We start from the raw sequence: 13499 nt of genomic DNA on the forward strand, positions 1-13499 counted from the left end.
GAAACCAGAAATAATCAGCTGGTTATTTCTTGATAGAAACTAGAAAAAACGTTCTAGTCATTTTTTGGTAGAAACCAGAAATAATCAGCTGGTTATTTTTTGGTGGAAACCAGAAATGATCAGCTGGTTATTTCTTGGTAGAAACTAGAACCAGCATAAAACGGATAAAACCAGCGGTGCTTCGGTTTATTAGTGGCCAAATAGTATCAGGCAATAAAATATTATCTCACCAGGCTCTTCCTTGCTTTCAGCGGTGCTATCCGGCTTGGAGTCGTCGCCCTCGGCGTCGGCGTTCTGTACCACTGTTTCAATAGATGCCATTATTTCTATTCCACCAATAGCCAGCGTCCAAACAAAAACTCGTATTAGATACTCGTACCCTCACTTTGTTTGGTCTAGTTAATTCGTGTTGATATTGAAAATTAAGGAAGGCAAAAGATAGTGATGTTATTACCGATAGACTTCGTCCATTGTACATACAGCTTTCATAAGCTGTAGTGTCTTATTTATGTGGTGTGTGATGGCTGGTGAATGGTGAATTAAATGTTTCTATTTCTTACGTAATTTCATTTATTACATTTATATACCATACACTGTACTGTACTGATTTTTGAAAGATGAAGTGATAGGGCTGGCAATAAGCTTATATTTTGTTGTTCTAATACGTCGTCGGTTAAATTGGAAAATATCGTAACATCCATTAATGTGAATGATTTTGAGGAGGTTTAGGTTAGGTTAGGTTAGGCCTTCGTGCTCGAATGGCTAGCACACCAGTTTTCATGGTGTCGCCATGAGGTCCCGGGTTCGATCCCCGGCCGGTTCAGTGTAGAAAATAACTTTTCTAAATTGTCTTGGCTCTGGGTGTTTGTGGAACCGTCGTTGTTTCCAATTTCCATAACACAAGATATTGTCTAATAATTATTTATTTATTTATATAACAATCTATAATTATAACTTTATTCTAACCGACTTGATAAAAGTAGGAGGTTCTCAATTAGACTGTAAATTTTTTTAAATGTATATTACTCGATTACTCTGGCCGCCGGCATATTTGAGCTCAATTCAGCAAAATTGACAGGACGAACAAGTCGTGCGCCTCATGGAAAGTTACATGCCTGTCCATAACAGTTGCAGTGCCACTCGGATCTTCAAATCACAAAGATATGAGGGGCACTGCCACTGCGCCCGTCATCCTGAGACATAAGTTGACAAGTCCCATATGCCTGTAATTTCACCAGCACTTTTACCCTTCATAACCAGAACGCAGTAATGCTATAATTACTGCTTGGCGGCAGAAATAGGTAAAGTGGCAGTACTTCCCTGGACAAACTCTTTCACAATGAACTCTACCCTAACCGATTTCAATAAAACTTGGAAAATAGATGTAATTCCACGAAGTTTTGAGGTCTTTTTTTTTATAAAACCGTTGTCATTATATAACTAAAAGATGTAAAAGGAGTTACGAGGTTTTCAAATTTAGCCGACGACGTGCGTTTCTTTTGAAACAGAAAAGTAAAAGAGTGACACAAAGAATGGCGAAAATAGAACTCACCGGCTTCTTTCTCGGTATTCTCGTTCTTGAACCGCCTCTTCCTTCTGGTGTGCGTGATTCCCATCTCCGCCTCGAGCTGCTTCATGTGGTGAGCGCCGTGCTGCGACAAGCAGACGTCGTCGACGTAGTACTCGCCGCCCAGACCCAGCGATTGCGGCGTAGGGCGCGGCAGGGGGCGAGGCAGCGGTAGGGGGGGCTTAACCGCCTCCGGCGCACGCGCCAAATGCGGCGGGGCCACGTCGCGGCCACGGCACAGCACGCACTTGTATCTGCACGACGTGGGAACATAGGTCATCATCACAGAACAATAAATACAGTAGAAGTGATTAGTTAGCGTCTGACGCGTGTCAACGTTAGATCTCGTTCGACCTACTTGAGCTCAGGCCGCCATTTTTGCTTTGTATGGTTGCGTCATTTTTTCGCGCAAATTCTCTAAAATCATAGAAAAATGCCTTATTGTGCTGTTTTGATGTGCAAAAATGATAACCGCTCCAAAAATACTACCCGTAGTAGTATTTCATATCATCGGTATTCGAATTGATTTATTGTACTGTAACAAACGAAAGTAAACATTATTCCAGAGCAATAAGGTCGAGTTTTGTCTTTTGGAGAACTAAGTAAACATCTGGAATTTTCCACGCTAGTAGCGAAGAAAACTTCAGCGAAAAAATGCTTCATGAGGGTTTGTTAATATTAAACTTAATTGATCGAAATAAAGTTCATTGTCGAAAAGACACTACTTTCTATTCGTTCAGATGCTAATCGTTTGACGTAATCCAGCTACTGGCCGCAAGATGGCAGCACGTTGAATAAAACTTCAATATAAAACCAAAACGTCATAATTTGCAACAAAGTTATTGAACTTTCAACGATATAGCGACTGGGTAAAGTTTAAATTATATTAACAATCTACAATTTGTTACATCTTTTTAAATTAGAAACTATGACCAATCATTCCATAGTGTTTATCATTTTGTTTGTGCGCGTTTTAGCGATAGCGGTTACGATACTAATCGAGGCATAAGGCACTTCCATTCTTTTTTTTCCGTGGTCGCCATCATCGTCAGCCCATTATACGTCCCACTACAAGAGAAGGGTCTTGTATAAAGACCTTTTTTATAAATTTTGTATAAAGAGTTCTAGACCACGCAATAGATTGCTTCTGCCACGACCTCAGCTACACATACACAGCTCTATACTCTAGCCAAATTCGATGTAGAATGTTTAATAACAAAACGTTGCTAGGCAACCAATGATGACATAGGAAAAGAACATTTTTTTCAATGCTCATTATTAAAGCTTCCTCTGCCCCCACGGCATGCTCTCGTAATTGGAATTTAAATAGGTAAGTAGGTAATTGGGTTATGTAGAAATAATACTTAGCCAATTATTATAAATAATAATAATAATATGAATTTACTACATATTATATCATCCAGCATCTATTTCCGATTCTGAACTTGAATTACCACTAGAACTCGAATGTTTGTAATCTCTCCCTTCAAATCAAAAAGTCACTAGGGATGATAGTTTTACAAATAATTAATTACTGGTCATTTTTGTGTCATTTTTAGGTAGTTTTAAACTTCTCTTGAATAATATTCATTATAAACATGGCTTCAAGATTTAGTATTATCCATAATCTAACTGAATTTCGTAGGAAAATATTGAAATTGTTGTAACTGTGAAAGAGTCTGGGATGAAAACCCTAAAAATCAAATGTTTTTGTTTGTTGACATTTATTCTACATCGAATTTGGCTAGAGTATAGTCCCTACTCAATGTCGGTGAGGATATTCAACGAGCTCTCGCCCATTATTAAAAACGAGGAAAAGTATTCACTGTTTGTAAATAAATTAAAATTACATCTTATTAATAAATGCTATTACAATTTAAATGAAAACTTTGACGACAAATAAAAATAATAATATTAGGGGTTAAAGTATGAAATTGCCGTTTTATTGCAATAGGTTCTTTGAATTTTCATAGAATCTTCATGGTTTGAGGTTTTCGAATGAAACTTTTTTCAAATGGTTTCTGTGATTTTTTTTTTTTAAATTTGAAACATTTGAATATCGACTTTCAATTGTTTTTGTTATTCAATTTAGACAAGAAAGATGGATACTGCGAAAATTCGAGTGATTTTTGAATACGAGTTCCGACGCGGAACTAACGCGGCAGAAACAGCCCGCAATATCAATGCTGCGTTTGGAGAGGGGTCTACTAATGAACGCACCGTGCGATTTTGGTTTAAACGCTTTCGTGATGGAAATTTCGACTTAAAGAACGAGCCACGAGGAAGACCGCCCACACAGGTGAATAACGATGAATTAAGAGAGATAGTGGAAGCCGATCCTAGTCAAACTACCCAGGAATTAGCGGCATGGTTTAACGTTACCTTACCCACAATATTGACTCACTTGCGTCAAATCAATAAAATAAAAAAATACGAAAAATGGGTGCCTCATGATTTGACTGATCTGCAGAAAGAAACGCGTGTTGAAACTTGTGTTGCCTTGTTGAACCGGTACAGAAATGAAGGAATATTGGATCGAATTGTAACATGTGATGAAAAGTGGATTCTTTATGATAACCGGAAAAGAAAAATGCAATGGCTGACCCCAGGTCAAATGCCACAACAGTGTCCTAAAGCAAAACTTACCAATAAAAAGGTAATGGTAACTGTTTGGTGGTCTCAGCATGGTGTTATTCACTATAGTTTTCTCCGATCTGGTCAAGCAATAACGGCAGATGTCTATTGTGCCGAACTCCGAACCATGTTGACAAAACTAGCAGTAAAACAGCCCCGACTCATGAATCGATCTTCACCATTATTGCTCCACGACAACGCGAGACCTCACACAGCACGAGAAACCATTTTGACCCTTCAGGAACTGCGGTTAGAAACCATTCGTCATCCACCGTATTCACCAGACCTTGCTCCAACGGACTACCATTTTTTTCGTGATTTGGACAATTATCTACGTGACAAGAAGTTTTCTTCCCAGGAGGCAGTACAAAATGCTTTCACACAGTTTGTGCAGTCTAGATCGTCGGAGTTCTATCGCAAAGGCATTAATAACCTTCCCATTAGATGGCAGCAATGTATAGATAATAATGGCAACTATTTTGATTAAATAAATTTGTTAAAAATTTAAAAAATAAACAATTTAGATTTTCAATACAAATCGGCAATTTCATACTTTAACCCCTATTATTATAATAAATTTCAATAATAAATAAATCTCAATTATACAGGCTGTATATTTGAAAGTGAGACATAGTTATACAGTGCGTTATATTCCTGATTCTGAACCCAAAGAAATAATAAACTAATGAAGTTAAACTTTATAAAAAATATTTTTTAATTTTTTTTATCGACTACTTTTTATTTATTTTATTTAGACATCTATGCACATCACTATTATTGCTCAATGCAGCGGCGAGCGGCGGCACGGCTTTGTTTTCTCACACGGCGGCGAAAAACAAAGCACAAGTGGGGGGTGGAGGCGCGGGCGCATACGCGAAATTGCTGTTAGCAGAGACAATGCACGCGCGACCTTGGTCTAACGATGACGCGTAAATTATTTGTACTTCCGCTCGCCCGATCGCCGCAAAATGGATATTTATTTTAACATCGAATTGATTGAGATAGTGCGACTTTACACAATAAGTGGTGATGGTGTGAGGCAAGCTATTGAAATGTTCCCAAATCGGAATTTAAGCGGAGGAGGTGAACAGTTTCGAAGTGTTGCGTGAGAGGATTATCTCAGCATTTTATACTGTGAAACAAATGTGTTTGTGTTGAACAATTTCAAACAAAATTTACTATGCCGTGCTAGAGTATGCATTGTGGAAAACAGTGGACATTTTGAACGCTTGCTCCGTACCACGTAAGTGTAAATAACTAAAAAATCAATCATTGTAAATAACTTGATTTCACATTTTAAACTACGTAAAAACCTCAATTCTTATTAAATGATAACTAGTTACTAAATCATAAACTTATCTTTTTTAGTACGTAAAACATTTCGATGATAGTTCAAGTAAAAAATAATTAACATAAACTAAAACGTAATCATTTTGATAACAGCTTTTTCCATCATGACATAAATGAGTAGGTGAGTAACTTAATTTTTATTTTCTAGAGAAATGAGATGCTTTGTCGGTCCTAAGCCCGCGAAAAAGTAGGAAGGGAGATGTGAAATCATTGTTATTGTTGCTGTCTTACTCGGCGCTCGCTTGGTAGTACTCCCATTGCACTCGAAATCAAGCGTAAAGAGGATCGGTTTATTCCTATGTACACTCCAAAACACATTTGTTGATTTATTTTTTGTTCTATCCCATATCCTAATTTTATTTTAGTCTATATTATGTTGTAACATGATTTACTATGACATGTATGAATATGTCTCACTTTCAAATATACAGCCTGTATACTATAAAGTTTAGCTATTGTAATCTAATTAAATTCAAACTTTCAAGTGACATAATTGTGCTTCTTATATGACGCTTTTCTTATTATATGGCACATTTTTTATTTTATATTATTATTTGATAAATAACAATTCTAATTAATAATTGAAACCTCGGTCTACCTTCTTATTGTTATCCCTAATAAAGGGTACATATTGACCCCTCCTACACAAAGCATCGTATTTCGAAATTGCCAAGTCCCCTGTAGGGAGCGTTTTAATCTTCTGAATTCACTGAAATAAGCATAATACTTGACTTTAGCATTTCTCAGCTTTATTCGGCAAAGCTCGTTACTCTCATAGAGTATTATAAAATTCTAGATATCGGTTAGATGATCTATTAGATGATCACTCTATGTAAAGAGTGAATTCAGAACATTATAATGCTCCCCTGTAAATTTGGCAATTTCGACATACGATCCTTTACGTAGTAGGGGTCGATATGTGTAGTATTATTTAATTTTAAGACATGTACCATATGAATGCAATAAATATATTGAGTATTGGAAATAGAATAGAAATAGAAACCATTTATTGCAACGCCACATCATAAAAGAAAAATACTAATATAAGTAGAACAGAAATAAAACAGCGTAAAAATCATTTAAACAACAAGTTACATAATAGTATACTGACACGTGTGCGGCTGTGGCGTTTACAAAAGGATCCCTTTCAGCTAGTCACAACTAAGACTAGGTTGTGACGCTGGTTTTCAATGGGCCCTAGCCGAGTGAGTGAGAGTGACAGACGTATGCGTCCCGAAACAGAAAATAAAATCAAATAAAATGAACTACGTAAATACTTATGTCTTATGTGTGTATCGTGTTATTCTAGTATTAAAGAAGTTGAGGCCATAGTCCGTGTGAACCCTCTTCGACGTGCGGGTTTCATTACGATATATACTTATTCATTGCTAGCGAAATGTAATACTAATACTAAACATTCACAAATGTACTCAGAAATTTTATAATTCCCCTAGGGCGTTTCAGTTTCGTTTCTTTATAATCCAAGCTCTGTATCTCGCATTGACGTAAAAATGTCAAATCGTAGCAGCTGCAGCGCTGTTAATCTGTTATAATAATGGAACGTAGCAGTAAAGAGAGGGAAGCACTCACCCCGCGCGGCAGCAGGTCTCTGCGTCGGTCTCGCTCTTGATGGCGTCGCAGGCGGCGTGCAGCCAACGGCGACAAGGCTCGCACTGGATGATGAGCTCGCCGTCCGAATACGGCTCGGCGCACACGCAGCACATCACCAGAGACGCGCACGGCGCGCACTCTGCCCGCAAACACCATTCATTTTAGACGACATCACGACTACTCCTGCCTAAGCCCTGAGACGTTGCGAGCTGACAGAAATAGCTGCAAACTTACCGTTGGCCCTTCGAGCCGAATACAATATTTGTAACATTTTACTTTTAATGCCTTGGCGTGCTCACATCAGCATCAGTAGAGCTTCTTGTGAAGTTCCTCCAGGAAAGTACTGCCTTACGTATTTCTGCCTCCAAGCAATAACGTGGGCATTACAGCGTTCCGGTTTCGAAGGGTAAGGGTAAGGGTGAAATTACAAACTCATGGGACTTGACAACTTAAGTCTCAAGGTGTCGAGCGCAGTGGTAGTGGCCCTCAGATCTTTGCGATTTAAAGCTTTGTGGCGCTGCAACTATTATGGACAGGCGTGTCGCTTACCACCAGGCGCACGACTTGTTCGTCCCGTCACTTAATATTATAAAATAAAATTGTCTGTCGAAACATATTTTGGCATGATAAAAAACCTAATTATCCCCTGGAGTAAAAGTGCACTAACCAGTGTAATTATCAGCCCAGGCAACAGGATCCCTTGTACCGCAAACCAAACATCGTCGGCACCGTTCGCATCTCCAGGCAGAGCTCGGGACTGCCGGCAACTGAGGTTTGGCACAATATGTATGCCACGTTGTATCACAATCGTCACATAGCACGAGAAGTGGTTCATCGCCGCGTTGGCCGCAGCCTTCGCACACCGTGCAATCAAGACAGCGCCAGCCCTGTGTCACTATCACCTGTGAAACCTGTATGGAAAATGCTCGTATAAGATATAAGACTATAAAAAAAACAGCAGCCCGCAGCAGTATGCCGCCTCGATAAAGCAATTATAATTCTCTCCACTTCGAACTCTCAAATTCGAGTGATAAACCGGCCTTTTAAAATTTTATCACAATAGCTAACATGGCGAACACCTTGACGTCACTTTTTTATGTCATCGCAAGTGTCGCGGACAATAACTGCAAAAGATTAACGCAGTGTCAAACGTGGCTGCAAGGTCACAGCTGATTTTAAAACATTTTGACAGTTCTGCAAAGTCATTTTATCAACGTAAAAATTGAGCGCCACAAACGAGATAAAAAGAAATGATAAAAACAAACAAATTGATATATATAAATTATTGTTAAAAGATGAGGAGAATATTTTTAATACAGTTCCGAGAAAACCTTGTGCCGCAGGTGCCATGGACACACACATAGACGACCACAAAGTTACACCCAAACTCACGAGAGAAATAAATGTAGGCGATACAAATATTTCTCCCGGCACAGGAATCGAACCTGGGACCTCTGCCTGCCAGTTCAGCATGATAACCGTTCGGCGACTTAATAACTTTTTAATTGAATATCAACATAAATCAAATTCAAAACCTGTAATTTTCGTAACTACACAAATATATTATTTGTCAAGCGTAAAATTAAAACTGACCTTAATATTAACGCAATAAGGGTGATACGTCTGCCCGCACTGCGAGCAGGCAATGAGACAACCCTCGGAGTCAGTGCCGATCGCGCCGCACATCACGCACAGGTCTTGCGTTAACACGAACTTGTCTTTACTCGAACAGAGGACTAGCTTGTTTTCTACACCTGAGAATACAATAAGAACTATATAAAAGCCGCACGTCGTACTTTATGTCTGATTTATTGAAGTTGTGTTTGCTACTGACAGCCGAGTTACGCCTGGTCGATCAGGGCAAGGTAGAGCGAGGTAGACTGAACCCGCGAGGTAATTCGCACGCTCTGATTGGCCGTGAGCGCCGGTGGCGCATTAACTAGGCCGGTACGGTGTGGGAGACTCTCCGTACGCCTCATCTGTCTCATTACAGTAATTTTTAACGCCACTCTGACAAACTGCATCAGTGAAACGAGGCAGTGGTCATAGGTTTTCCCAAGACCGAGAAACCCCTCTCTGAGCCATTCAGCTACTGCCCCATCTCCCTGCATAACACCATGGGCAAACTCTATGAGCGCATACTTTAGGCCCGTTCAGAGACTACGTCATGTCCCACGCTTCCTCCCCAACGAACAGTTCGGCTTTAGAGCTAAGCACTCATGCGTTCAGCAAGTGCACCGTGTAATGTAGCATATCTCCGTACGATTCGACCGCCCCCACTTCATGCCCACAGGCGCCCTCTTCTTCGATGTGCACAGTCTAGCACAATGGCTTACTTTACTAGCTGTACAAAAAATGAAACTATTTTTCAACAGTCAGCCTGACCATGGGACCTGTAATGGGCCCAAAATATTGGTTTGTTTGAAAGAACAATATACGCTATTTATAACCGAGATACTTGTTAACTTTCTATGTGTAACAATCGCGAAAACCTAAGAACTCCTTATTTTAAATATATATTTATATTTCAGACAACATATTAGGTCCACAACTGTGTTAGCCTTTATTACTACTTAATAAATAATTAACAATGATTTCGTAAACACTACATAAGTCTCAAAAAAAAAACAATTTATATACATACTCGGGTCATCTTCAGGAGTCTTGTTATCCGGCGCCTGCGGCCGCTGCAAGCCCAACCCCGGAACACCAAAAACCCCTCTCATCTTCGGTTTGGAACCTCTCTTCCTTCCGAAGTCCAAAGCTGATCTTTGCCGTTTCTGGAAGCCTAGTTTGCCGGCCGTGGGGAAGCCTCCTTTCAGCTTGTACCCGCCCATCTTTTTCTTAGCTACTTTTGATGATACTGTATAAGGTTTCCCTTTGCCGAGGCCTACGTCGGACTACGGAAAAAAAAGTTCCATTAATATCCTTGAAATGTCTGCGCTTCTCCGTCTCATGCCCTGGCAGCCGCGTAAACAATTGCAAAACGTTTTTGTCGACAATAACAAGGGTGTTTTTTTTTAATAATTGCAAACAATGTTGGTACAAGCATTACATAGGTAATAAGTAGAAATAAGCCCCGTTGGGGTGTAGCAAATTTTTTTATTAGTTAGGCCGTAAGACTGTGGATGAGACTCACACTAGACCGAATAAGTTGGCGTGCAAAAAGGAGGCCTATACCCAACAGTGGGTGTTAACGGGCTGAGATGATGATGATTAGTTATTAGAAAGAACTAACTTTCTACTAATAACTAATAGAAATAAAAATTCATTCTAAATAATTATATCTCAAGCAACGAAAAAAACGACTAAACAAAAGAGGGAATTCCTTGTAATAGTACAGGACTGAATGTCAAAAGAGGGGTTTCCTGTAGAAACACAATAAATTTCCTCGCTTAAAGAATCCCTATAGTGACGCCACTGTGGTGCTGAAGCCGCGCCACTACTTATTTTCATATAATATTTAGAAGCGCAGTTGCAGGTCGACAGGACCAGAATTTATTTAAAAAATTCATTTCCCATAGCGGGACTATTGGATATCGAACTCCCTCGAGTTCGACATCGGGTTTACGAGAACTGTCCGTTCAATATCATACGCATTCTATTATAAAAAAAAAACACAAAATTGAATCTACTCTTCGTGATTATGGTTTAGATATGTATTATTTACCTTGGGTTCTATAGCAAGAGGATCTTGTTCCTGCTGCGTAGTCGGCGTATCGTCGAACGAGGAATCTTGTGATGTCGACGCCATTGTATCGTCTTCGAAAGCTGGTGAACATTTTTTTCAATGAACATATAAAGTCATAACATCGTAAGAGATTAATGTTTAGCTCATTTATGAAAAACAACAGGCCAACCACTACAAAAGGCGCATGTTGGCATCGATGCTCTTTCAGATTCGGTATTGCCTTTTAAACCCAACTGTTTCTACTAATTATCTATCAAACTTTGAACCGTGTTGCCATTTACATCATTGTATAAACAGTTTTAAAGATACCTAGTTCTTAGGAAATGAAATTATTTTTACGGATCTAAATATAATATCGAAGCATAGTGCATGATACATTATTATTATTGTTATTTAATTGGGTCTGGAGTTTGTTTTTATTTTATTTATATTAATGTAACGTATGTGTGCGCTTTAAGATTTTGGAATTTTGTATAATAATATAGATGTAATATTCCGAAATAAATGATTTAAATTTGGATTAATAATAATAATAAAATAACGAACACACTCATTATCAACTCAATATCAATTTACGGCAGTCAGTCGTGATCATTGGACCTCTGAGGGCCCGAAAACATTCGTTTGACAAAACAAAGAGAGAGTGTGTGATGGAATTGCATAATTTGATTCCGCCTTCCCTTTTCCATCATCGGGAGACTAGACGGGGGCGGGGGTTCCACCTCTATATTGTGGATATTCACACGAAACGTTTCGCTTCCACATTTGTATGGCGAGCGGCTAGGGAGTGGAATGCCCTGTCTGCAGACTTGTTACCCGAACACTATAACTTGGACCTTTTCAAGGCGAGAGTGAATAGGCATTATTTAGGTGTGAATGATACATCCTCGACCTCATCGTCACTCTCCATCAGGTGAGATGGAGGTCAAATGTACACTTTTTTTAAATAAAAAAGAAATTCGATTTACATCCGAAACATATATTTCGTCTGATTAAAGGTAAAACCACGTAAGTGACATTTTCCACAAAGTCTTTAATTTGTACTTCGTTTCAATCCATTTTGAACAAAAAGTAAACAAACAAGTCACTGACCCGACCATAAACGGTTTAGTGATGGCCTATTGTAACGCCAACCACAAATCGATTAATTAATTGAATGAATTGCTTGTTCAGCATATTTCAAATTTCAATTTAAATCCTCCTTCAAATCCTTACACTTAGATACTCGTTCGATTGCGATTGAAATGTTCGATTTAATAATCAATTACTAAACTTTAATTGATTGAACCGAATGTTTTTTTTCGAACAGCACTATGCAACAATAGGCAAGTCATAGAAGTATAGATGAATCGTAACCTCAGTTTTGGACTACCATTTTTCAAATACGATTTTACAATGCTATTCAAATGAATATTGTTGGAAAAAGTGATGGATGATATATCAAGTCGAAATCTTCGAAGTATACGTGAAAGTGTTACTTTACTTATTCGATTCATTGCTTTAGAATTTTAACCAAACCGGTTTGTTTACTTTTTGTTCAAAATGGATTGGAACATACTACAGGTATGGTACGAAAGCCACTATCTTTCAGCACGTGAAAAAGCTAATAAATACAATAATGAAAAAGCTATAAATTTAATAAGAGTTTTATCTGCAGAAAGATGGTGAATTTCTTACAACTGATACATAATTTGGAGATTTTTTGTGTAAAATGTCACTTATGTGGTTTTACCCTTAAGCAGACGATTTGTATTCCTAAGTTTTAAAGATTATTACTATCTAAAATAATCCATAACACTTTTCAAAGATAATTAGTAGCAAACAGTAATTTAAACGGCAAAAACACAAAAGCTTAGTAACAGATGAAGATCACACGCGCCTGACGACTAGTAATTTGACCTTGAAAACATTGTCTCGCTCTTGTGTGATATCGCCTTCTCTTTTTAAGTTATAGAAGTATCTTGATAGAAAATCAATGCCAGCGGCATGCCTTTGGTCTCAAGGTAGTTAGATAGTATAGTCAGTCTTTTTTTGAAGATGGAGTAAAATGACATTTTCAAGGTTGCCAGTTTTCGTAAACTTTTAAATAGTCATGTAATTGCTATCGATAGTTTTATCGACAGATTGTGAAAGTAGATAACTTTTTCCAAAAATTTCTGAATTGTGAATGTCTATTCTTATTTTGACAGTTGATCTATTAGTGTCGAAATCAATTTTTAGTCACACTTACACATTCTAATAACAATGGCCGGATTTGATTACATACATTAAATAAACTTGAAATCTTCAGAACGTGTTTCTTATTTGTATTTATTTCTATACACATATTGCTAAGTTTAGTATATGTATGAATGAATTTTCAAAGATGACCTGTGCCCAACAGTTGGACGAATAGTGAGCCGATGATTCAAATTAAACAATTTCGGCTATTTATTTCATAAGCGTAACCAACATTCGTTATAATATTTATCGACTGCAAGCAGCTTGCAAGCGGGCAACACTTTTGAGCAATGAACTGTCATTTAACTCCATCTTCAAAAAGGAAGGACAGACTTTAGTTTGTATAAACTGTCGAACAGTGGCGAAGGGTAAATATTTGAAGAAGATAAATATTGCAATACATTTTGGGGGTAAATTTATAAAACA

At 38.2% G+C, this 13499-nt stretch overlaps 1 protein-coding gene across 4 annotated transcripts in view; it reads right to left on the reverse strand.

Annotated features, from left to right (window-relative positions):
* LOC113231673 overlaps positions 1-13499 on the reverse strand; it is a 94096-nt gene that overhangs the window by 66589 nt on the left and 14008 nt on the right. For all 4 annotated transcript variants that reach the window (XM_026466127.1, XM_026466126.1, XM_026466124.1 and 1 more), the window contains exons 11-17: positions 10833-10933; positions 9807-10062; positions 8756-8916; positions 7830-8073; positions 7142-7301; positions 1553-1821; positions 231-302 (exon numbers count right to left, since the gene is read on the reverse strand). In XM_026466127.1, the coding sequence (XP_026321912.1) occupies positions 231-302; positions 1553-1821; positions 7142-7301; positions 7830-8073; positions 8756-8916; positions 9807-10062; positions 10833-10933 (1263 nt within the window). The remainder of the gene's footprint in view (positions 1-230; positions 303-1552; positions 1822-7141; positions 7302-7829; positions 8074-8755; positions 8917-9806; positions 10063-10832; positions 10934-13499) is intronic.

Source organism: Hyposmocoma kahamanoa, unplaced genomic scaffold (assembly GCF_003589595.1).
Source record: "Hyposmocoma kahamanoa isolate Upper Pololo Valley unplaced genomic scaffold, ASM358959v1 66, whole genome shotgun sequence".
NCBI lineage: Eukaryota > Metazoa > Arthropoda > Insecta > Lepidoptera > Cosmopterigidae > Hyposmocoma > Hyposmocoma kahamanoa.